The following is a 25,209-nucleotide window of genomic DNA, read 5'->3' as shown; positions in this document are numbered from 1 at the left end:
TATGTGGAGTCAGGACAGTCCCATAAAAGGTGTGTGGTTGGAGCGGATGCTGATGTTTTCTAAGCTGACGGAGAAGGATTTCAACATCAACTATACCTGTCGCGCATACAGCGGGCGGGGAAATCCTGTGGGATATTTTACTCTGTTACCAGCAGGTAAAAACAGAGTAAACCTCTCAAACTCCTGATTCCTCTTATTAATTTGTTCTTGTTATTTCTGAAGGCTGTCAGATATTTCTAGTAGCCAGTTTACCGTAAACGTTCTCTGTTCTAGGGCTCTAGCTTTCTGCACAGCCCTGTTTGGTTTTGACATTTTGAATTGTGTCTCAGCTGTGGATTTCACAATGGTTCTCTATGGGAGAATCTCCTTACAGACACATACTGTAGCAGCCACCTGAGAAATAAAGATATTGATGTTCCACTGGGAAATTTAGACATGGCTGAGATGTTACTTGATTTAAGACGACTTTTAATAATGATTAGGGCTGCGTCCAATAATTGATTATTTTAACTATATGTCAGTTATTTTCTTGATCAATTGATTAACCATTTGGTTTATTAAATGTCAGTTTGATTTGTCCAGTGAGGCTGGAACCAGTGATTTTTTGCATTTTTGCTTAATAAAATACATAAATAATTAAACAATTATCAAAATTGTTACCAATACATTTGGTATCTGGCAATCATACTTCACATCGTGTTTGTATGCATATATCCCCCCACCAAAAAATTAGATTTCTTTTTTTGCAATAATTTTTGAATACTGGTCAATTAATATAAGGCCTAGTCCACATGGATATTTTTGAAAACAGGGTTTTTCCCTCCTTCATACTCAAAAAAAAAATCTGGTCCACACAGGCACTTGCTTTTTTTAAAAAAAATCTCTGTCCAAATTAAAATGCAGAAACACTGTCAAGAGCATGCCAAACCAACAGGTGGTGATATAACTCTAACCTGCAATGGTGCTTTCTGATGCCTCTGTTCCTCAATAGAGTAGCTGTACATTTATGTGTAAACATATAAAAAGTCCTGTTAGCAAGGTTAGAGCCAGCACTGTTTTGGCCACGTCCATCATTGCACAAAATGTCGCCTTATGTAAATAGAGGAGATAACGATGCACACTCTGACATTCCAAGTCAAAATTTCTGTTTTCCCTGTCTAAATGTCAACACTGAAACAGAGTTCCTGAATGTCCTCACTCTGGAAGGAGTTGTCCAACAGGTCTGTTTTCAGTGACCTAAAATGCAGTTTGCATGCGGACGACAGGCCAAAACACATAGAAAAAGCTACGTTTTCAAAAATATCCATGTGTGTGTGGACTAGGCCTAAGATGGACCTTCATTTCTGAAAGACAACCAGTAGAGGGTGCAGGTCAACACTTATCATCCCCACTTAAAAGGCCTTTTTCACAGCTGACTTGTAATTGTAATAGTAGGAAAAGCAAAGGGGTTATGAGAAACATTAACAATGCACCTGAATGGCTACTAAATTGAATTCAGCCATCATTTATTTTATTATTTACACCTGTGCTTTTCTTACTGTGACAAAATTTCTTCCGTCGAAAAGACTTAGGACACAAAAGACTAGGTGGCCACATTCAAAGCTGCAGGTCTTTTGATGCCTGCTGGATCGTGCGCAATCATTACAAAAGAAACAGCTGATACTGAGTCCAATAATTGTGTAGACAATTTTTAAAAGAGGGCTTGAGAGAGAAGTTCCTAACCCTAACCCTGGCTCTTTTCTCACTTCTGCATAACTGGCCAATCATGTGGTGAAGTAGGTGTGAATGTCAGGTTTTAGAAATTTACACAAATTGTTGTAAACAGCACCCCTAATCTGACATCAAAAAATGATGGGGGGAGGGGAGAGTTATTTTGGCCTTTCATCAAGTTACTGACAGAATTAACATTAATTAGTGACAGCTGATATGATCTGCCACCAGTGACGTTAACCGGTGAAAGCGACAGTCAATGCTGGCTAAAAATGAGAAGCTGCTACCTGAATGTTTTGTACACTACTTTTTGCTAATAAGAATGAATTAGAGGCAGAGTACAGTGAATCTGTGTGTTTTGCCAAGCTCTGTGTCTATATAAGGAGCAAAATGCTCGCTTTGTAGACTGTTAGAGCAGCCCTGCAATACTGGCAATACCGAACAGTACAGTACAGTAATGAAACAGTAAAGAAAGGATTGACATTTGTAAATGTCTCTACTCTCAACACACATTCATGGTGGAGAAATCATATGTCCTGTATTTGTGATGTCCATCTCTACAGAGCCCGACCTCATACTTCCCATGGGATTGGTGTTTGGTGGTGTGACGGTTCTCTTTATCATCAGTGTCATCGTCTACTACCTTTTCAAGGTTGACATTGTGCTGTGGTTCAGACGAGCATTTCCCATCTTCTATACCAATACAGGTAACATTACACTGCAGTTTTGTAATTAGTAACGTGCTCTTTTTTACATAAAGTATGCAATGTAATAATGCCAGCCCACGCAAAAAATATGCAAACACTCCAATATAGAAAACCCCACAGTGATGGTTTGACTTCTCATCACACACACATACAGTACCCCCACATACATCACAACTATCATACAAGAGTGCATGTGTCAAGAGTGAGAGCGAACAAAGGAAACCACAGGGCCACCTCCACTGCTTCTGATCAAATGTCATCTTCTGAGTATGCAACAGAAGGACCTTGTAACAGCCGTGACATTAGCTAGCTTTGTGGCTAACTACACAAATACTTTAGTAACAGTTAAACTGCAGCATGTGTTTTCCAGCAGCTGTCAGCACTAAAAATGCTAGGGCTGCTGTTCATTTACTCACTAGAACAGTCTTACTGACTGTTTCACAAATAAATGTGGCTTTACACCACTCAACTACTGTGCTGTATGAGAGGAGGTGACTGACCGCAGTGACTAGCTTACTGTAGAAACACAGGCTGACAGGACTGCTGTCAGACTTATTTGGGTCATGCAAAAAAGAAGAAATGAGGGGGAATGGCTTAAGATCACTCAAGTAACATATTTCACATGTGAATGAGCACCTTATCATGAAGACATGTAACAGACCAACAAATGCTGATTATGTTCTTCTTACCACTGCTTACCGAGACATATCAGTATCTGAGGTTGAAAACCATTTTTTCCTCACCTGAGCAAAAACACTAACCACTAAATATGCTTCTTTTTTCTGTGTCAGATTTGGATGGAAAGCTGTATGATGCCTACGTGGCATACCCACAGAACTGTCTGGATGGGTTCAACGAACAAGTGGAGACATTTGCCCTTCACACACTGCCTCAAGTGTTGGAAAAGGCCTGCGGTTACAAACTCTTCATAGCAGGCCGTGACTGTCTGCCTGGGCAGGGTAAGTCACCTACATGGCGGAGATAGCATTGTAGTATTGACTCAGATTTGGAGATGACAGGTGTCCACTGTAGAAATGTGTTTTCAATGCAACTTTGCTCAGAAAAATCCTTCCTGGCTTTAAAGTTATAATGCCAAGTTGAAGCACCGTTTCTTAGGTTGTCACTACTAATATCATATTTTTAGTCACCCAATCATGCACCGTATAGTATTTGTCATGGCAGTGCTGATAAAAGGAGCCACATTTTGACTTATAGATACTTTGTAGGCAGCTATCTACGTTTCTTTGTTTAGTAACCCACCAATCAAACAATGGTTGGCCAATTGCTTTCATTTTCATTGGAAAACTGGTCTAAATCTGTGCTTCTCAACCTTTTTGGATTGTGGCCCCTCAAAACAATACAGTGTCTACCATTGAAAACACTGGTCTAAATCATAGTATTAGAGTTAGTTCACTAATATACCCTTTATGTACAGCAATGTTGGTACTCATCACATATCAAGCTCATGTTTATCTAATCAAACTCCACTACGTGTCTTAATCCTCTGTTTCCTCTCTGCAGCCATAGTTGACTCAGTGGATAACAACATACAAGCCAGCCGCCGCATCCTCCTGCTCTACAACGCCTCTACTTTCACCGGCAAAAGTCACACCAGCAGCGTTAGTAGCTATAATAACAACAACATCTCCAAGAATAGTGATGGTATCAATAATAATGAAAGCAAGACCAGTGACAACAATAGCATGAGTTTTGATGGCAGTGATGGAGTCTACTCAGATATGAGGCAACAGTTGGAGTGTGTGGCAGCAATGCACAGAGCGCTACTGGATGCATCTCTCAAGGTGAGAAAAAACACTTTCATGTGTATTCTTGACAGCAGATTAGAGGTAGAGCTGTCTTGGAAGAACAAACAATCTCAAAGATTCTCTCAGAGTAATGAATAATGTGAGAAGGGTTGCTCTTAATGACCAACCCACAGATAACTACAACCAGCTCTGCAATCAGCTCTTTTAGCCCTTTTAGCTCATTGCTTAGGTTTTATGCGCATTTGCTGTATGGTTCAGTCTCAGGGCTCTCATGAGCCCTATTTCCCACAGAAGGCAACTTTTTTTCAGAAACGAGCTCTGCTAAACCACTGGACACAACATACAAGGCACCAAATGCCAGAGAGGCAAAGTTATCAACTAGCTGGTGATAATAGTGGACTATCTAGCAGCTAAAGAGATATTTCTCTCAGGAGTTGGTAAAGACCAAGCCAGAGCTAAAAGGAGAGTGAGTACTGGACTTGCATTCATGAGGTGAAGAGAAACAACTCCAAAATAATAGAAAATAATGCTTATGTTGCCCTGTGTCTTCCTGATATGTAAATAGGCAACAATTCACTCACAGGTTAGCAACAACTTAAGAGGGAGATAATATGTCACGGCTGTATGTCTGTCAGCTTGATGGAGTTCTGCAAATGAATGCAGGTTTAATGATTCACAAGGAAACATCAGACGTCAGAGTTTCCTCAGAACACTTACAGCATACAACTTGTTGTATACAACTATAATTGCTCCCATGTGCTTTTCAGGTGGTTCTAGTTGAGTTGGAAAAGGTCACCCCTGCTCAGCTGGCTCTCTTCCCAGAGTCAGTGCGTCACCTGAGGAAGAAGCAGGGGGCTTTGTGCTGGTGGAAGAACCAGAGGACGAGGCAAAGGTGGAAGACATGTATGAGGAGAGAAGATGAGGAGAAAGGCGGACAGGATGCAGAGTTATCGCCATCCCTCTCCCCTTCCTCTAGGTTTTGGAAGAAGATGAAGTATCATATGCCTGTGAGGGGCAAGAGGGTCGTGTACCCTGAGAAAACTGCCCTGCTGAACTTGTGATGGTGTTATTACATGTGTTTGTGAACTGCTGGACCAGAGGGAAGCTGGTTTCAGATGCAAATGTGTATAGAGGTGAATTCCCTGTCACACAGAAAATACACACACACTGTTTTGTTAATATAAGTTGTGAGTCACGCTGTCAGAGTCAGGGTTACAGCATGGATGCATTTCTGCACATTTGTCCTTCGACTATCAATTCTTCTGTTTCAAGTAGCACATCTATGACAGCAAGTGGCTCATAACTGTACCATGCAGAGCATTCACTGAAGCACAAAGTAACTGATCTCAATAAGGAACAAGATGTTTTATTCAAATATGCCACAGCAGTACCTCACACCTGATGTACAGATCATCACAGTGCCTGGGATATACTGCTGTTAGCCTGCCTCTGTATGAACTGTCGACATTCCCTGGGAGGTGGAGGCTGCAGAACGACATGGACGAAGGACTGATCAAACCAAATGATCATGTATGACTGTAAAATGTACATATGTATGATGAAAAGTGTAAATATATAGTTTTTTTAAAAAAAAATTCTAACACAATGACTCATAGCTAATACAGACAACAAATCAATCAAATCCAGTAAACAACAAGAAAAAAGGGCTGGGGAGGTTAATCCACACAGTTCAAGTCAGCAAACTTTTAACAAGTGGAAACTTGCACAGAAGTCTTATTTACACAAGACAGTCTTTCCTGTCTGTCAGGCTTCAGAAGAGTTGCTGAGAAGGGTGACCACATAGTGTTATACTTATCCAGAGAGTCATCAGTGTAAACAACTCTTTCAAGTTCAGAAATTTTCAATAGTGCAGTGAAAAGTGTAAATATGTAAAAGTCAAGCAGCAAAGTGTGAGCTTTATATCATTTGTACTATTGTTCATTTATTGTTAATGAACAACAGGTAAATAACTGTAAAGAGCAGCTGCCAAGGGAGGGAAATGTTTTTAACAACAGGTCATTCTACATCTTTTAGTTGTAGTAATTTCAGCCTTTAGCATTACTTACAATGTTGAAAGGTAGACCTAATGAGATTTGATAAGGAATTCAGAAGGATTCCGATTCAATAAATGGATTTGATACCAGATTTGAGTTTGATTTAATGCTATCAAACCCCACACCTACATGCTTATAGGGTTTTATCCAGTGTTTCATATGCAAACGCCTCTGGTTCAGGATTGACTCTCTACTGCCATGGGACACAAATTATCCACCACATACTGGATGTTGAGGATGTAGGGTGAGGAAACTCTGGGTAACTAAAGCTTTGAAACAAGATTTATTGATGAATGTCTTTTATGGATGAGGGTCTTTGTATAAAAGATTGACAATTTTGTCAATAAATGGAACATTTCAAAAGGAAACAGATCTTCCATTTTGAAGTTGTTTGTCCTTCCTAACCTGCTCCTTTTTCATTACATATACAGTGAAGCACCAGTGATTTTGCATGTTTTAGCCCATAACCTACAAACTGTGTATATTGTTTACTTCTGTACACTGTGTAAATGAGCTTTCAGAGACTTGTAAGTTACTTGAGCTGGTAATTAATCACAGTTCACATTATTCTTATTTAAGTTACATAATTGTCATGTAGGAACACATTTGCAAACAGGGACTTATTTCATGTATGTTACAAAACAAACAAGGGCGTGAGAATGAAAAGGAGGATACTGTAAATGTTTATTGCATTAAAACAGTTAGTTTGGCACTTGTCTCTGAAATTTTGGTTGTTGGAGTGTCTTTGAATGCACCTTTAGTTTACAAAGCACAACTTACTTTTCATGATGGTTTTAGCTTTTGAATACTCTTTATCTGGTCTTTCCAAGACACAAGTTAAATGTAACTTCAGATATGGAGAGAGAGGCAGTTTGATTAGATGAGGTAACTGTTAAATAATCCATGATGCTCTTATTGGTTGGAGGGTTTCTTGGTACCAGTTCTCACATGTGAGGTCATCAGTAAAGATTTTCTGTTTTTGAGAGGGAAGCGCATATTAAAGAAGAAGTATCTTAAAAGTAAAAGAACACAAAATGTTGACATAAAATTTATTTTGGAATTTCTTAAATAAGTATGAACGAATAACTGACACACTCTTGAAGTAGTTCTGGCTTTGGGACAATATACTATAGCTGTTACATTCATATCTGAAGCAACTGAGGTCTGATGGCCTACATTTGAATCAAAGCTCCACTGAACCGCTGCAGCACACAAACACTGCAAAGCAAGAGGTGTTTTTTTCTGTTGAGTGGAAATTTGACGCAGACGTTTGTGGAGCAGAATTGAGTGGTTTGAAAAGAGGAGGAGGGAAAACCCAGCTGCTCTTCAGAAGTTCAGCACAGGTAATAAGAACTTCTCCTTAAGTCTTCACACTCAGCCTGGTAAGTTCATCAAAATTACATATTACATATAATATACACAGTGTTCCTTAAACCTTTTGGTACTCCATACTGAATTTATAACCAACAGTTTTTAAATCCACTGGAATAAGTATATTGCTGCTATAATCCTTCTACCTACAGTGTGTCTGTATGTCTCAACGCCTCTTTGATATATTTCAAATGTTCAGCAGTTTTATTGTAGAGGGACTAAGAGTTTGTCTGTTATACAGAGATTTTCATCGGCTTCACTGTTCTTTGTGGGGTACCACTTTACATCAAGGCAAATTAAAGGATGTCTGAGGGCACTAAGCTAACAGAAAATTCATAGTATCTTGGCCAAAATTATTTCAGTACAATATTTTAACTCAGTAATTATATATGTATTGATTTGGGTTGCCAGTTTTAAGGCACACATTAAGGGAAGGATTCCCATAACTGAAGAGCACTCACAGGAGGAAAAAAAACTCTTACTAGTATTAAAACAGTCCAAGCAGTGACAAAATCAAAAGTTTATTCATTAAAAAATAGCCACCAAGTCTGTAATTATAAATGTTAATAAAAGCTTTGCAGCCCAGATAGTTTGCAGCAATGGGATTTTTTAGGTCAATGTGGGCTTATGAGGGTCACAAAATAGCAACCTGGTAAATATTTATATTTGTGCAAAAAGATCAGGGACTTTCTTTGGAATTTTATCTGATTTAATGATACATTACAATTGTTTATTTGTATAATTGTTTATTTTTATATTTGAGTAAGTATTTTTTTAATAGCACATCATATGTATTTTTATAAAAAGGGACAAATGTTGCAAATTAACTTAACTATAAATACTTTGATATGTTACATTAGTCAGTCCTTCTTCTTGACATCATGAGAAGTATTGATCTATTATTTAACCATTACCCATAATTACCGTTTTTGGTATGTGATTTGCAATTCATTGGTGCCAAAAAACAAAATAAAAAGAAAAAACAAAAAAAACCTAACTGTTTTGGATACTGGTGTTGATGCAAATTAATTCTTACATGCTAGTGATTTATTATAAAAGAAGCACAGCAACTCTATTGTAATTTTCTCCAAGATACAACATAAATATTTGAGTGAAATTCAGTCATATTAAAAGGATACCAACCACAAATTGAAAAGAATACTGAATACGAAAATAATGAATGACAAACTCAGCTGAATCAGTTTCATTATGAAAAAGGTGGATTGAGAGAGCTTCAGATAATGACAGACAGACAAAGAGCTTCTCTGAATTAACAGCAGTCAGTGGAACTTCCTGGGACTTTACTGGGAGTGTTTCTGCCCTGTCTTCCTTGTCACAGTTGTGTAAATCTTTCACTTCCCTTTATTGGAAGCTGAATCTTGTCAGGAAATGTGTCAAGAAACTCAGTGTGGCTGAGAGCATGAGCCATGTCTGAGAGATGACACAGAACTTAAATGAAATGTAACCTGTCCAGTTCCATAGACGAGAGACCATGGAAGTGGCAGGTTGGGTCTGTTCTCTGGCTGCACTGCTGTCTCTGATGTTCACGGTGACACACAGTGAGTATTGATCATCACAATACTTCTAAGTGCTGTACAGACTGAAAAAAAGATACTGCTGTTTGAAATTCTAAAACCAGACTGTGGCTGCTTTACAGGAAATCTATAACACAAAGCTGTTGTCAAATGCTGAATGCTGTTTTGATGATTTGCTGACGCTTAGCTTTGAACATTTTCACTTTCAGTATTCTTCCAGTCACAGAACTAACATGAAGAAAAGAGATATTAAGTTTTATGACAGGGACATACAGTATTTATACCACATTTGTTAAATATTAAACTGAAAGTTGCGATGCACTGCTTCTCATGTTTATAAGCTGTAGAACAGGCACTTGAGAAACGTGTTTGTTAAAGGACAGGTTCACAATTTTTCAGGAGCCAAATGAACAGTGAAACATTTTTTTCTTGCTGTAATCATTCCTCCTGATCATACTGACCATTAGATGATCCCTTCATAATACACTTACAATATAAGTGATGGGGGAAAAAATCCACAGTCCTCCTTCTGTGCAAAAATGTATTTAAAAGTTTATCTGAAGCTAATATGAAGCTTCAGTCGCTCAAATGAGTCAAATCAAGTAAATATCTTTCAAGGTTACAGTCTTTTTAGTGCCAAAATTCAGGGGGTGCAAACGCTCATATTCTGTTTTTATTTTGGATGCGGTTCTCAGTTGGCAAAATAACCAGATTTCCTCTGATTCTAATGAATCTCTTATTGAACCTTTTTATCACATAGTTCTGAATCAGGACCTTCAGTATTTGGAATACAATAACTGGTGAAGTACAGTAGGTTTGGCTGGTTGTTAACTGTATGTGTCAGCTATATTTAATTAACATTTCATATATTATGCTGCTCATCTTATTTTCAGGTTGTAGCTACAGGCTGTGAACATGAATTAGGCTGTCACTAAAGACTGTAGTGTTATTGTCTTCCCATCCAAGGAAAGGTTATTAGACATCTTGGAGTTGTAGTTATTTTAGCCTTTAGATACTTGCACATTTTGAAAAGTAAATCTAATACAATTCAATTAGGGCTTTGAAAGGATTCAGGTTCAATAATTGGATTGGATACCAGATTTGAATTTAGTAAAATGCTACCACACCCCATCCCTTTGATTGCCAACTTATGATGCCAGTTTTGAGACTACTTATTTCGTTGTATTTTTTATCTATTGGTCAGTGGGACAAAATATATTTATGACTTGTCTAAATAGAATAAAGCTAAACAAAACTCTTCTCTCTCCAGTGTACCTTCTGTATGTCGGTACCTTTGAAAATCTGACAGAGGAAGGCTGCAGTTTGATATAAATGCACTGCGTTCTTCCAAATGACAAAAGCTTCGGTTTGTTTACTGAGGGAAGTTAAAGATTCTAATAAATAATATATAAAAATATTAAATATCCACAAAAGATAAACTATAATCCTTGCTGTTGTGTTGTTACTTTATCATTGGCCTCTACAGGCTGTTATGTTTGCTTGCTCCACCTCCCGCTTGTTACACTTTGAAAAGTTGATATTAGATTTTCTTTATGAAATGTCCAACTAAGACCTTGCTGTCATCTGAGGGCTGCACTGTCACTGTTGTCCATGGCTCTTTCTGCATCTTATGCATTATCATGTATACGTATACGTGGAAAGTCTCTGACAGAGTGACAGCTAAGCAGTAGTAGACCACATGTGGGTTCATATCCTCTGATCACATTGCCTTCAGTCAATTAACACAATGACAATAGCATAATATGAACATATAGACAGTTGCCAATAATAGTGTGAAGCAGTTCTCATGCACTATGTCTATCTCATGACAGACATTTATTTTTGTGAGGGGCTTACTGTAAAACATGCTCACAAACCTATGAGCAGATGCAAAAGTTTGCAAAGTCAGTGGGTTTTTTCACTCTGCCTCCTCTACTGATTAAATAGGTCAAAGAAGGCAAATATTTTTTCTCACACTTTTGTGATTGAGTCTCCAGGAAGTCCCTTGTCTGAAAGACGTCAGAACTGAGTTAAAAAGGAAATTGTTCACTCAGTATGAAGTATCCTCCAGCTTTGTGCAGGAGAATGAAACTACAGAAATCAATGAAAGACAAGATTTTTTTACTCTTGACAAGAACTACTTAACTGCAGCTTGGTTTTCTTTCAGTGAGCACTCTAATTACTGCCCTCTACTTATAAGCACATTTTATAATTAGACATTTTCAAAAGTCTCATTGTTGAAGCATTCAAGGACGCACTATTTCCATGGCAAATGAGTCAGTTAAGCAAACATGTTGTCCTGAAAAGGATAGTGTGAACTTGATATTTTGCAATTGAGTTATTTTTTCACAGTTGACACCTCTGCATCGTACAACAATAATGTCACACTGACCAAATAGAGAGGTGACAGGCAGTTCAAATTGGGCTTACTGAAGGAATAATACATCAGTCATTTCAGAGGGAAATATTGTACTTTATACTCCACTACATTTATTTGACAGCTTTAGTTACTTTTCAGATGAAGATTTGACAAAACGGAGAATATAACAAGTTTTTAAAATCCAACACACTGTTAAAGATGAAACCAGTGGTTTCCAACCTTTTTGGCTTTTGACGTCTTACAAAAAGCAGTGTGTAGTCGGAGTCACATTTCACATGTCTATGAGTTGTAACAGCTCCACCAAATAGTGATTTTTCCCGTTAAACTTCTCACATGCTTTCATTTAATATTTCACCAAAAATCAAAGATTAGAAAAAAAGTCCAAAAACTGAAAACAGATTTGTGTATCAGAACTTTGTTTTTTCTTCTTTCCTCTCCCACTAATCATCTCACGACCCCTCAGATTTATCTGGTGACCCTTTGGAGGGGCCTGACCCCTAGGTTGGGAACCACTGGACTAAACTAGCTAACTGTATATAAAGTAGTTGAAACTAGCTCCACCTCCAGCAGCTACAACAGTAACATGCTGCTCTAACACTGATGCTTCACTATTAATAATATAATGATGTCATATATAATAATATATCAGTCAGAGGGACCAAACTACTACTTTTACTGCAATACTTGAACTACATCAAGCTAATAATACTTATGTATTTTTACTTAAGTAGGACTTTTACTTGTAATGGAGTATTTTTACATTGCTGTATTGGTACTTTTATTTAAGTGAAGGATATGAATACTTCTTCTTCCACTGCACCCGGTATTCTCTCATGTAGAAATGTCATGTCCGAATAGTGTCATATAAGCACTGCATGATCCCTCTTACATAATTTACTGTAACTTTGCCTATAATGGATTTACATCATATGTGACTGTCATTGGCAAACAGGGTGCATCCTCATTGCTTGAAGAACAACTGGACAGGACATACAGGAGTTGATATTCCAGGAAAATACACTATACTCTGACGAACCAAACTGTTCCTGTAATATCAAAATATCAAGATGTGTTTCTGTATAATATTATTTAAAGCCCCTATTAGTATAATTTTCATGTGATTATACTGTGTCTTTTACAGTAGTCCGATTGCATAAATTCCTGTTTTTAGAAATCATCTGACAATCCTTGGGAAATGTTTGTGTCAGCAGGCAGCTGCTTTCAGTGATTGTACAGTACATTGCCTGCCAAGCACCAAGCAGTTTAAAGACAAAGTTAAAAAAAAAAGTATTATTATTATTATTATTGTTGTTATTTAAAGATTTATCTTTAAAAAAATGTACAATAAAATAAAAGCACACACATACAGAGAAACACACAAACTGCTTCCCTAATGTCAAGAACTGGATATAAGACATCATCCGCAAATTACGAACACAATGGCTTGTGGCCTGACACATAGTGGAGACCTAATTATCATTTTATGTAAAAATCATGCTGTTTGCCAACAATCCACCTTAATATCAAATGCCAGATGGCAGCATCACACAGAGGTGAAGCTCCACTTATAAGCACCTGCATGTCAATACAAGTTTTAATCAGGAAAAATCAATAGACACACAGCAACTTGTACTCACACATACTGGCACCTGCAAGTCTTTCTCTTTATACACCCAAACTTCATGTAGTGAACAAAGAAAGTACTACAACAATATGTATTGGAAACAGAAAGGAAAGGAAAATGTCAGGGGATGACAAAGAAAAATGACACACAGAAATATCAAAAGGTACTGCATACCATATATCTGTTGTTAATAACATGTTGCATGGACCATATTCAAACAATGGTTATTTTCCTCTGACGTCACGCTCAGGGTGGAAAGCTGTCAAGTAAAGCCTGTGAGAGAATGGTGAGATGGTCACTTGAACTTCATATTTTATATATGTAAAACTGAAGTGATAAGTGTTACATGGACCCACAGTTGCAGTTTTACTTCTTTTTGATACCACAGTTGTAGTTTTACTTCTTTTTGGGACCATAGTCGTAGTTTTCACAGACAGCAGCTCCTCCATCCGGACTGCTGGTAGTGCAACGCCACGGACATACTTTTAGCTTAGCCTGTTAGCACCTGCTATCGGTGATGTTACTGAGAGAAATCATAGGAGAAATACCATAGACTGTATAAAAATATGGACGTAGTTACCATGACGTCACCTGTTGGTTTCTGAAGAGCAGTTTTGAAGCTCAAAGTGGGCGGCTCAGGCTGTCACCATGGCAGTGCCTGACTCCACCTAATTCCCGGCCAATCAAAAATGGGCAAAGAGGCGGGCCGAATGACTGAAACAAGCCACCTAGCGGCTGGCGGACCTGTCACTCAAAGCAGCCATGTCCTTCATTATGCATAACTTTACGGCTTAATAAAATTTAAACGGGCGAGTTATAAAAAATTCACCCTGGTACAGTTGTCATGAAAGGGGAAATTAGCTATAGAGACCTAAACCGGTTTTTGTACCAGGCTTTAACAGTTTTATTTCTGCTATAAAGTTGGGCATTTTAACATGGAGGTCTATGGGGATTGACTCGCTTTTGGAGCCAGCCTCAAGTGGCTATTCAAGGAACTGCAGTTTTGGGCACTTCCGCATAGGCATCATTTTACAGCCCCAGAGGTTGCCGCTTGAGAAATACGCAAAACAGCTCGTAAACCAATTAAAGCTATAATATGTAATTATTTCGCATTAAAATGTCTAAAACCAACTTGACCTATGTTATATATTTTGTTGAGTTGTGTACTTATATTATCCCAAATGTTTCCTACAATTTTCAAACCCAGAGAAATCTGTAATTTTAATAAAAGTAATGGACCGTTTCATTTGGTCGCCTGTCAATGGCGTCATACCCCTCTACCAAAGAGTATAGTGCACAAGATGCACACGTCGGCGCTGTATTTGTGCGCTACAATGGCGTCTACCAAAGAGTAACTTACACACCTACAAGATAATACATCGGCGTTGTGGTTGTTCCACAGAAACTAGAAACTGCTAGAAGTCGACTTTTATTCGGTTTTGAGCCACATTTTCGTGATACATTTTTGTCGTTTTTTTACTATATCTTTTAGCCAGAAGAAGGATTTTAGTAATTGGACGTCTGGATCTTAAGTTATCAGAGAAATAAACTGGGCAAACGTTAGCAGCAGCTCGGCCCCTCTAGGAAGCCCGGTGCTAGCCAAATATCGTCGGAGAAACATTGATTTTTAGGTGAAAATGCTTTAACTAGTATTTTAACGATTTCAATCTGCGTGTTCGCTTGATTTTCGAGAGGAGGAGAGCTCTGTGGGTAATTCGGCTCCCGGGAGAAACCTGCCGAACGTCTGGATCTGAAGTTATGAGAGAAATAGTCCGAACAAGTGTTAGCAGCAGCTCAGCTAACATCCTGTACCGGGCGTCCGGTGCTCGCCAACTATCGTCAGAGAAAGATTTTTTTTGTTTTAGGTTAAACTGCTTTATTCAGTGTTTTTACCTGTAATCGCCGGGTCCGTTTCTTTTGGAGAGGAGGATACCTCTGCGGGTAATTCGGCTTCCGGTAAAAAACATCCCGAACGATGAACACTGGAGTAATTCTATCCTGGTGAAACTGGTTGTTTCACGAAGACAACAACTCCCATGATCCATTGCTACTTCACACCGCCATCACACTCCGTCCTTTGTTATTGTTTTGATTGAGAGACCCCTAGCGGCTGAAATTACATATTGTGCGTTTAAATCTGCATCTATGGTAAGTCTCAAGCATGGATGTATTATAAGAGCTCTTATTATACATCCATGGTCTCAAGTCTCTTATTTTATGTCTCCTCGCTCCTCGCCTGAATCGGAAGTTGTTCCTGATGCGCCATTTTGACGTGTGTAAGTGTATCGTTCCCAAGTTTTATGTTTATTTATATATTAATCATATAGTTAAAAATCTGTTAATTGTCAGTCTGATCAACAAAAGAACCATAACCAACTTTCTTCATCTATTCTATTATTCTATTATTTCCTCTATTAAACTGTTTCTTGCTGACAGACTCTTCCTGACTTTAACTTTATCCATAATAACAGTTAAACACATTTATATTTTACATCATTTATCGTCATTTCCATTCTGTCACATGTGAGGCTGATAATTCCTGGGCGTCGATTTTGATATGAGTTAAATCATTTCCATTTGCCCTGAAACATTTAGCCAAATACATATTTTCCAGTGTTCAGAAGACACCCTGATCATATTCTGGGTTATTGAATGATCAGGGTTATCAAAAAATACAGATGGAAATGATCAATAAATAGTATAAACGCATTCTGCCAGTAGAAATGGTTTCTACAGCTGTTAAAGCCGACTGATAGCTGATCCAGCTGTGATCGGCTGTCACCGTCATCAGAAACGGACGTCGCTTCACATGACGCTTCAGAGGAGAGGACGTCTCATGTCTCTTAAAACAAATTTCCTCGTTTCCTCTCTCCTCGCGTGGTTTCCTTGCGTCTCTTCTTGCATCCACGGTGGGAAGGACTAAGACGCAAGGAAAAGATGCAAGTGAGGGAAACGTGGATGCAATTTAAGAGACCTGGGATGTACCCTCTTATTCTGCTCGGAGGAGCGAGGAGCGAGGAGGGATCTTTGAGGAGCGAGAAAACAGAGCAGACTTCCCGGAAGTGTTTTATCAGCCGACACGCCCCCATATTGGATATCAGTTATTTATAGGACGCAGCAGCTGATCAGACTGAGTTTCATGCCGAAGCGGAGACAGATTACAGGTTAAATTTAAGTGTATCACTCCCAAGTTTTATGCTTTAGGCTACTTGTTTTCTGATTCATCATATAGTTAAAACTCTGTTAATTGTCGGTCTGATCAACAAAATAACCATCAACAACTTTCTTCATTTATTAGAAAGATTTTTCTTTTCATCCTGTTATTTCCTCCATTAAACTGTTTCTTGCTGACAGACAGACTCTTCCTGACTTTATCAGGCTTTATCCATAATAACAGTTAAACACATTTATATTTTACTCCATTTATCGTTATTTCCATTCAGTCACATGTGAGGCTGAAAATTCCTGAGCGTCGGATTTGATATGAGTTACATAATTTCCATTTTCCCTGAAACATTTAGCCAAATACACATTTTCCAGTGTTCAGAGGACACCTTGATCATATTATGGGTTATTAAATAATGAATTCACTATCAGGATTATCAAAAAATACAGATGCAAATAATCAATAAATAGTATAAAAGCATTCTGCGAGTAGAAATGGTTCCTGTGCCTCTGAGCAGGACACAGTATAAATGTAGAATGCAGGTTTTTATTTAGGTGTTTGTTAAACAAGTAACAGGCTGCAGAGAGAAAACAGCTGCTCTAGCGGTGATAACTGTGAACCTTAATTAGTGTCAGCACAGTGCACATGTGTGCGGTGCAGACACAAACTCCATCAAGAGTCTCTACAGCTCTTAAAGCCGACTGACAGCTGATCCAGCTGTGATCATCCAGCTGTGACATTCTTATTATATCATATATATTATTACGTTGTGATTTGAATTAAAAGTAAATATATACGTTGCCATGAACACTTATGTTCATCTGTCAGAGATCATTAAATACAGCGGTAGGCTGTAACAAAACAAAGGACAGGTGATGCAGCTCTGCCGCATGTTAGTTTACGAGGATGTCTCGTTTTGTTAAATGCCTGTTGCCTCGACTCCTCTCACCTCGTGTCTCTTCCTCGCCTCCTCCGCTCGTATCTCAGGTGGGAGGGACTAAGACGCGAGGAAAGGAATCGAGGATGTACAAACTGAGAAATGAGAAGAGGGGAGAGTCAGACTGAAGATGGAAATGGAGTGTAACGAGTTGACAGTATCAACTCCAGAATTGCAGTCAACTGTGCAACTTTACTCCCACTGCCTGCATGTACATCCTCCAAAAATGTTGTCAAAATACGTCTTCACTCCTCCATTATTTTATTATTGTAGTTGTCTATTTCAAAATTTGCTTCTTTTTCAATTCTAAAGCCAGTTTGGTTTCCATCAACCTTGTTTTTAACTAATAGTCGTGCATCAATAGTTTATGTTAAGTAGCCCGCCTACTGAAATCCGTCTCATGCTCTGTTCAAGCAAGACAGTAAATACAAGTATCCAAGCTGGAAGATCCATATGGACAACAAGCTTTGATTACAAATATCTAAATTTCTGATGGTAATGATAATGCCCACTGTCAACAAAATCCAGTATTAACACAAATAAATTGATGTAGCTATATAAAGGAGCTAACTACTGTATATCATACTGTATGAGACTGTAACTAACCACTACAAAAATTAGCTATGATCAGCAATTTAAAAAAGCTAATTCAAGCTGTAGCTCCCTTTATCTTTTTTGTTGGTGTTTTTATATTTTTCACTGGTCTACTGGTTTATTCAAGCTGTGACATTGCAGCTTGGATAATGCTCAAAGTTTTAACCCTATCTGCCCGAGATGTAATGCAGCAGTGTCACTATGCGGAGGTGAGAGTAAAAGCATGAGGGCGTAGAGCACATACCATATAAAGAACACTAAGAAGGCTAAAGCATATAGAGTACACCTCTACAGAAAAGGATAAACATGATTTTTGTTATTTTTTGTAAACTACACATTGCCATCTGCCCCTCCCTACCATAGACCCATTTGTCTCTTTTAGGGGGGGACAGGGGATCTTTAGGGGGAGATAGCAGGCCAACAGTATATGCCACATAGAAGTGGTGTACATCATCTGAAAGCTGGGGACCTGAAGATTGATTGAGATGCAGCTCAGCACTGCTTCAAGTTTTTCTGGTCATAAATCTGTAATAAACATTGTGTTTTGGTTAGGTGCCTATTCAAATTATGCCAGTTTTTCCATTACCAAAATCTGGAATGTAATTTAGCCCCCTTCCTGACAAGCTAGCACGACATGGTTACGTGACATGGTACCATCAGATGCCTTAGGTCGTCTAGTTACATATAACATCAGAATCTTCCCTTTAGCTTTAAAACTGAGCCTGCTACAGCCTCTGAAAGACAGTAATGTTGGCCAAAGATGCTGGTGTCCTTGTGGAGTGTAAGAGGTTAAGCTCTTTGCATAAATCATCAGTGGCACTTTCTTTTGAATTATTGTTTCCAGGGTTGGCTAGGAAATGAGGTCTGTGGTGTAGGCTACATCATTTTACAGTTAAAAATGACTGAGTGTGGCATCAAACAGACATTTCACTCCACAGCCTTTTTTAATGTGTTGTTTCATGAGTGTTGGCATTAAGTCAATCAGTTTTGAGTTTGGCTGCAGTTTTCCTGCCTTTGATGTACTAGCTGTAATCTAATCTTTTAAATTCATGAATCTCCCCACATTTGTTCTGTACCTGATGATTCATTTTCAAACTTTTTTGTTAAAACGGATTATTCTCCCCAAAACTGGATATATATTTTGTTGCTGTATCTAGTTGCGCACTTAAACTTGAATTTGGACCATCTCTCTCGCATCATCATTGCTTGTGATCTGTATGGCAGTGGTGCGGCTCTGTGGTCAGAGCTAAACTGGGCAGCTTCGTTTTTTTAGAAGGTATTTTCTAAACCTTGCCTTGGCCTGAGAGCTGGTGATTACTGATATTAGTAAATGTCTACAATTTTTCTAAGTTTGATCTTTGTCAAAATAGACACAATCACAAAAAGTGATGCTGATTTGATGCTCATTTGTGCCAGAGCACACTTCTGGCTTTGTGTTTCTTACTCTTCTCCATCTACTTGAGAAATGTTATGTCTACTGTTCATACATGTGTACCGGTGTGTGAATGTGAAGTTTTCACCCCTGGCATTGCAGGATAAATGACTGGTATCCCTCTCTACTGTCACATCCAGGCCACAGGGAGAAGATAGATACATTCCGTGTGAGTGCTGGCCATCTCTTTCTGCTGAAGTGCCTCATTGGTGCTGCTCACACCAACGTGACCTGGAGTAGAGGGGGGAAGCACAACCAGAGCCTGCCTGCTGGAGTGGAAGTCAGGGACGGGTTACTGTGGTTTCTGCCTTTGCAGATGTCTCATAATGGAACCTACAACTGTGAGATAAGGTATAAAAACACCTGTATGACTTAGTAGGTTTGACTGCAAATGATCCTGACCCTTAAAGACTGCATGAGAGCACAAAGCTGCTGTGTGAAGTACTCTAACGTCTTAAAACCATTATTGAATTCACTTTGACACATCTATTTGGAAGAGCAGTCAGACAGGTGGTAATAGGGCTGATGGGAAATGTAGTGTTTAAAGCAAAATTTAAAAAACAACCAAAATTGACCAAACAAAAATAGAAATGAGATACAAGCCCAGTACCAATGCCCACCTTTACCGACACACAGACACAGCTCAAAGCTGCTGTGAAATCAATATGTGCTTGAGAGCTCTCATGTGGACTTTTTTTTTCTCAGTTTTTATTAAGCAATACAAAAATACAAAGAACAATTCACAGAACAAAAAAAGGGAACAAAAATGATACAGTAAAGAAATCAGAAAAATATGAGCATTTAAATTAAAAAATATATATGAAGAAGAAAAGGAGCAGGAGCAAGGCAAAGACAATAAGATAATCAAGATTATCAAGAGCAATAATAAAATATTGGGGGAAAAAAATCAACTGACAGTTTAGTCTAAATTTGCCAAAGTACAGTCAAGCCCCATACAGGTCATGTGTTACTGCAGCTCAGGCTGGCCTTTCCTGCCAATGTCTCAATGTTAATCTCCTCTGTAGGACGGAAGATAAATTATTGAGAATGGAGTTAGGGGTGTCAGTGTCGAGTGGAGAGTGTCCTGATCCAGCTGATACGAAACCCATCACCCAGGGAGTCAGCAGAGGTGTTTCTTGTCAACAGAACGAGATCATCAGACTGAATAAGACACAGAACATACGATGGCTGAAGGTATAAACACTTCCTGATATTTATGTGCTCTTTTTACTGCATTTATGTGTCTTATTGTGTGTCTAAAAGCATATGAATGGCAAAAGCAGAAATTATATAAGCCTCAGATTTTTTTATAGGCTATAACTTAATTCTGCTTGAAAACACATAACTATTTTGAGGTTTCTGCAATATTTCCAGTACATTCTGGCTTGATAAATGCAACACCGCCCCTTATTGTTAGGAACATGTGGACGTGTGCCAACATTGAAGGTTACAAAACATCTGCCCTATCTGTTGAGGATGTTTACATTGGTTGCCATAGTTTTGCTGTTGTTGTAGTTTTTCATCTGAGTCAGGAAGGAACCCACATTGAGTTGAAAAACCAAAGGGCACAGTCCCAAACCACTCTCTATTCATGCAGCATACTGTACATAGCAGCAGGAAACCCGCATCAGTTGATATTCACATTTTTACGGAAAGTCTGTCTGCATGACTCACAGTCCAAGTGTATTTGTAGGGCACAATTTCAAACAAAAGCAATAAAACACTTAAAAAGATAAATAAAAGAAAATAAAATCGAAACAAAAAGGAATATAAACTAATCATAAAAGAGAGATAATATGTGTATTCTTTTTTTTTATATTGTCAACAAATCCTATGAAAAGATGAAACCCAATGAGTTGATCCCACCAACACGTATTGTCTGTGCAGCCAAAGCCTGCTATATTATACCTCAACTGTTGTCCCAAAACTATTCAAAAAACATCAGTGAGTCACGCATGCACAGACTTGCTGCTGTAAATACGCACCGCAGTACCAAATGTGTATCAACCCACAGCTCAAAATAACCCTCACCAAATTCCTCTGTGTGAATAAGGGTTGCTATAAACAGTGCATTTACATGCACTTGAGTAACCAGGTTACAATCATCTTTCTCCAGAAAGCTGATTTCTTAACTGTAAACGAGAAACCTGGTTTCTGTAATCTGGAAAGAGGATTAGAGACAGCTGGTTTCCCCTGGTAAATTTCTCCTGGAGAATGCAGATTACTCTGCCATGTACACATGTAGCCAGGTTTCTAATCGACTTGCAGCTGGATGAGAAATCTGGTTTCTGATCTTCTGCACGTATGTGCAGATTTACAGAAACCAGGTTACTACAGTGCATGTAAACATGTTCTTCTATTATTCATATAACAGGGCTGCCAAGTTTTGACTTCGGCTTGGAATGAGATTTATGAACCAAAACCTTTTTCATAAGACTTTTTCTTTTTGCTAATTTGTGTTTTTTGGGTAGCGTTTTTGATATACACTCCAGATATTAAACATATTTTTCTTCAAAACATAGGATAAGAAAGATCTGTGCTCCTCACCATGGGCTCCTGGTTATGTTTTAAAATGGGGGTGCAAACTTGGAAAGACACATAAAGTTGTAATTTAAAACAAATTTTGTGCATTTCTACACCACCTTAACTCTTGGATTAAGTAAAAAAACAGACACCTGCACTAGTCTAGATTAGTTTGATCGAGGGTGCTATGAAAACCAAGAATGCATCAAGAACAGTATATAATTGGGTGGATCAGGACAGGAAATGATTATTAGAAGAATGGCTATTTCATATTTGAATTTGTATTTATAAAAATATTATGTAGCCTTAAGTGGTAGCAGGTTGCAGTCTACCAGGTCATCTTCAAGGTCAAACAAGAACAAACAATTTATATAAATGAAATAGTCTTACAACAAATCACAATATAATATGGATAATTAAACCTGGTTAAACAATGTTAAACCTTAGAGTTGCTATTCTCAGTACTCACAAAGCCATCTTCAAAGTCTAACAATTGCAACAAAGTACAAACAATTTGGATGAATGAAACTGCCTCATAACTAACCTACGAAACCTATTATTGGGATAAAGTTTCAGAGTGACAGAGACACAAGTGTGCCTGTAACCATAGTAACTCACTCTCACTCCTGCCTGCGTGCACACTGTGCGAGAGGAGAGGGAGAGACGCTGTGCTGCTGATGACTGAGATTACTCTGAGCAGCATGCATGGGAATAAAGTACAATACATATACGGTATAATAGATTTGTGCATATTTGTCACTTCCCCTCCAATGGTCTGACTAACTCGCTGCGGCACAGTGCTGCTGATGCACTGTGCTGCTCTGTCTTCTCTGTGTGTACGCTGTCAGTGTCCTCTTTTCACGGCAACGTTATCAGTTATGAATTTATTTTTCACTATGTGAGAAAATGGATGTGTGGCTTGAGAGCATGTGAAAAGTGTCAGTTGCATGAGTCTCATGGTCAGTGTGTCAGCCCTGCATATAACCTGGTTTCTGGTTACTTAGGTGCATGTAAACACAGTGATTGAAAGTTTTTGGGTGTGGTCAGAGATGTGCTTTGTTGCACCTGTAACCACACCCAGCACTAATATCAAGGGGTCCTGAAGTACACCTGGACATCACTGCAGACAGATGAGAAGTTAAACCTCTGTAGGTCAGCACAAACAAGATGTTCAGAGAGTATTCAATTACTCTTTAAGGATTTACATCTACAGTAGGAACAAATGATGCTTTGGCTCAATGCCACAGACAGGGATGGGAAGTCGGAAAGTATTGAGAGTTGGATTAATGCATCATTTTGGTCTTTTCATGGAATTTGTTGACAATAAGAAAAATATTGCATATTGCCAGCCTTAGTCTTAAAGTAAAGCAACTATACAACACAGTGTTCCATGTGACTTCCAACAACTGAAAACAATGCTTTTCACTGCCAAGTTTGAGTTCAAGTTTTCGTAATTGCTATTGACACAGATTAGCAGGACGCTCAGTAAGAGCACTGATTGATATTGTTTTATTATCAATTATAATTATATTAGCACAGTATGGCAGGAAAAGAGCATGAACTCTTGTAGTTATAGTTTGACATTTTGAGAATTAATACAATTCTTGCCAAAACTTAGATGAGAAGAAGAAATAGTCCTTTAACTTATCATGAGCGTATCCTGGTTTTACTTGAATTTTTAAACCAATTTAACATGAGTTGTCTAATGAAATTATTATGTCTAATTTTAAAAAATGTTTTGTTCTTCTTATTTTCTTCTTTTCCCTATTTTATATTATTCTGCTACTTTTTCTTACTTATTGTCATCAATAATTACAGTCTGTGCTTCTCTGTGTAGGACTGCCAGCCTGTGAAACGACAAGGGGAGCCCATCTCTGTGGAAGTGGACGGCACCATGAGGCTGCCTAGGGCCTCAGAGAGGGATTCTGGGAAATACACCTGCCTGGTAGATGTCGACTTGGACGGCAGGAGCTACACCTCCGCACGCAGCATCCAGTTGAATATTGACAACGGTATGTACTGTAGGTCACTTGAGCCTGAAGTGTCATTAGGTTTACTGCATGATTGAGAATTATTTGTTATTTCAGTATATTTTTTCATTTACTTCTACTTATAAAAGATAAAGACAAAACTACTTATGGTGGTAATTATTTATATTTTCTGAAATTATCTGAAATAAATGCATTGGATTACAAAATTTATTATTTTAGGATTATTTTATAAGATAAGTTGCAAGAGGTAAGAGCAGCGGGGAAAGTGAATGACCAACACTCACTCCCACTAATATTACTGCTAAGGGGCTTGTTATCAAGGCATTTGCTTCTCCAATGGCTCCGTTGTGGGAGTTAAGTCAAGCAACCTTGTAAAAAAAAAAAAATGTTTTTTTTTCTCTGTTTTATCTATGAGTCAGTGCATTCTCTCAGCTAATTTACCGACATTTAAGTTTCATCTTCAGTTTATCTGGCTTTTCCTGTTAGCACAGTTTCAGTATGTATCGTACTGTATTGTGTTGTATCTTTTCTACTACAATGATATTGTGTCTTCGTGCCAACAGATCCAAGAGTTTCGGCATACCCTGAGGTGGTGTACCCTCAGGAGACAGTGAACATGGTTGAAGTGGGCAAGTAATACACTGTTTTAAATCATAACCACTGCCATAGTGACACACACACACATATCATCTACTACAAATGTGACTGTTTTAAATGTTACTAATGTGCCACATTGCCTTGGGTACCTTAAATTTTACCACTGTTTGATAATTTGAAGTTGAGAAAATAGAATACTGATATATATTAATGTCTTTTTTTAACATAAATTTGACATGACAGTTGTTAAGTTTTACATCAAATCATATTTTAAAATGACAATCTTTTTCATTTGTGATCTATTGATTGATTTCTGATTTTGTTACTGTTGATATGAAGGTCAGTATTGCGTTAACTGATCAAAATAAAGTTAAAGATTTTTTCACCTGACAGTGACAATTTTATCAAAACACCAGGATGTGTACAGTGACAGCTAGTTTGTTTATAAATTTTACTGATGATCAGGTGCGAGAGTGGACCTGAAATGTGTGGCCTACATAGGCGTCACTAAGGAAGATGACGCCTCCGTATACTGGACTGTTGACGGGGACTTCACTGAGGACCATGAGGAGCTTGATGTGTCCCAGGAATAGTGAGTTTCTGCTTCTTGCCGTTCTGTTTCAGCCTCTATATGGACATGGAGGGGGTTTGGAACTGAATAAGATAAACACAGAAGCACTTCTTGGAAAAAGGATTTGAAGTCTGAAGTTGCCTCATTGCAATACAACACTGCAGTGCACTGCATCAGGCTGAGAGTCGATAAAGACATCTAGCATGTGATCTTTGAGTTAAAAAACCAAGACAACTTACAGAACCGCATAG

The 25,209-nt window shown here is 38.3% G+C and overlaps 2 protein-coding genes across 5 annotated transcripts in view; both read left to right on the top strand.

Annotated features, from left to right (window-relative positions):
* The window catches only part of LOC137193150 (interleukin-1 receptor type 1-like), a 28,696-nt gene extending 21,734 nt beyond the window's left edge, over positions 1–6,962 (top strand). For all 4 annotated transcript variants that reach the window (XM_067604384.1, XM_067604383.1, XM_067604385.1 and 1 more), the window contains exons 8-12: positions 1–155; positions 2,274–2,417; positions 3,209–3,376; positions 3,939–4,219; positions 4,951–6,962. In XM_067604384.1, coding sequence (XP_067460485.1) covers positions 1–155; positions 2,274–2,417; positions 3,209–3,376; positions 3,939–4,219; positions 4,951–5,244 — 1,042 coding nt within the window. In that variant the 3' untranslated portion in view covers positions 5,245–6,962. The remainder of the gene's footprint in view (positions 156–2,273; positions 2,418–3,208; positions 3,377–3,938; positions 4,220–4,950) is intronic.
* Positions 6,963–7,558: 596 nt separating this feature from the next.
* LOC137193146 (interleukin-1 receptor type 1-like) overlaps positions 7,559–25,209 on the top strand; it is a 27,714-nt gene continuing 10,063 nt past the window's right edge. The window contains exons 1-7 of the mRNA XM_067604378.1: positions 7,559–7,619; positions 9,083–9,167; positions 19,417–19,627; positions 20,302–20,470; positions 23,637–23,811; positions 24,354–24,419; positions 24,853–24,979. Of these exons, the coding sequence (XP_067460479.1) occupies positions 9,101–9,167; positions 19,417–19,627; positions 20,302–20,470; positions 23,637–23,811; positions 24,354–24,419; positions 24,853–24,979 (815 nt within the window). The 5' untranslated portion in view covers positions 7,559–7,619; positions 9,083–9,100. The remainder of the gene's footprint in view (positions 7,620–9,082; positions 9,168–19,416; positions 19,628–20,301; positions 20,471–23,636; positions 23,812–24,353; positions 24,420–24,852; positions 24,980–25,209) is intronic.

This window comes from Thunnus thynnus, chromosome 11, assembly GCF_963924715.1.
Source record: "Thunnus thynnus chromosome 11, fThuThy2.1, whole genome shotgun sequence".
Lineage (NCBI taxonomy): Eukaryota > Metazoa > Chordata > Actinopteri > Scombriformes > Scombridae > Thunnus > Thunnus thynnus.
This window is presented reverse-complemented; position numbering and strand designations above follow the sequence as displayed.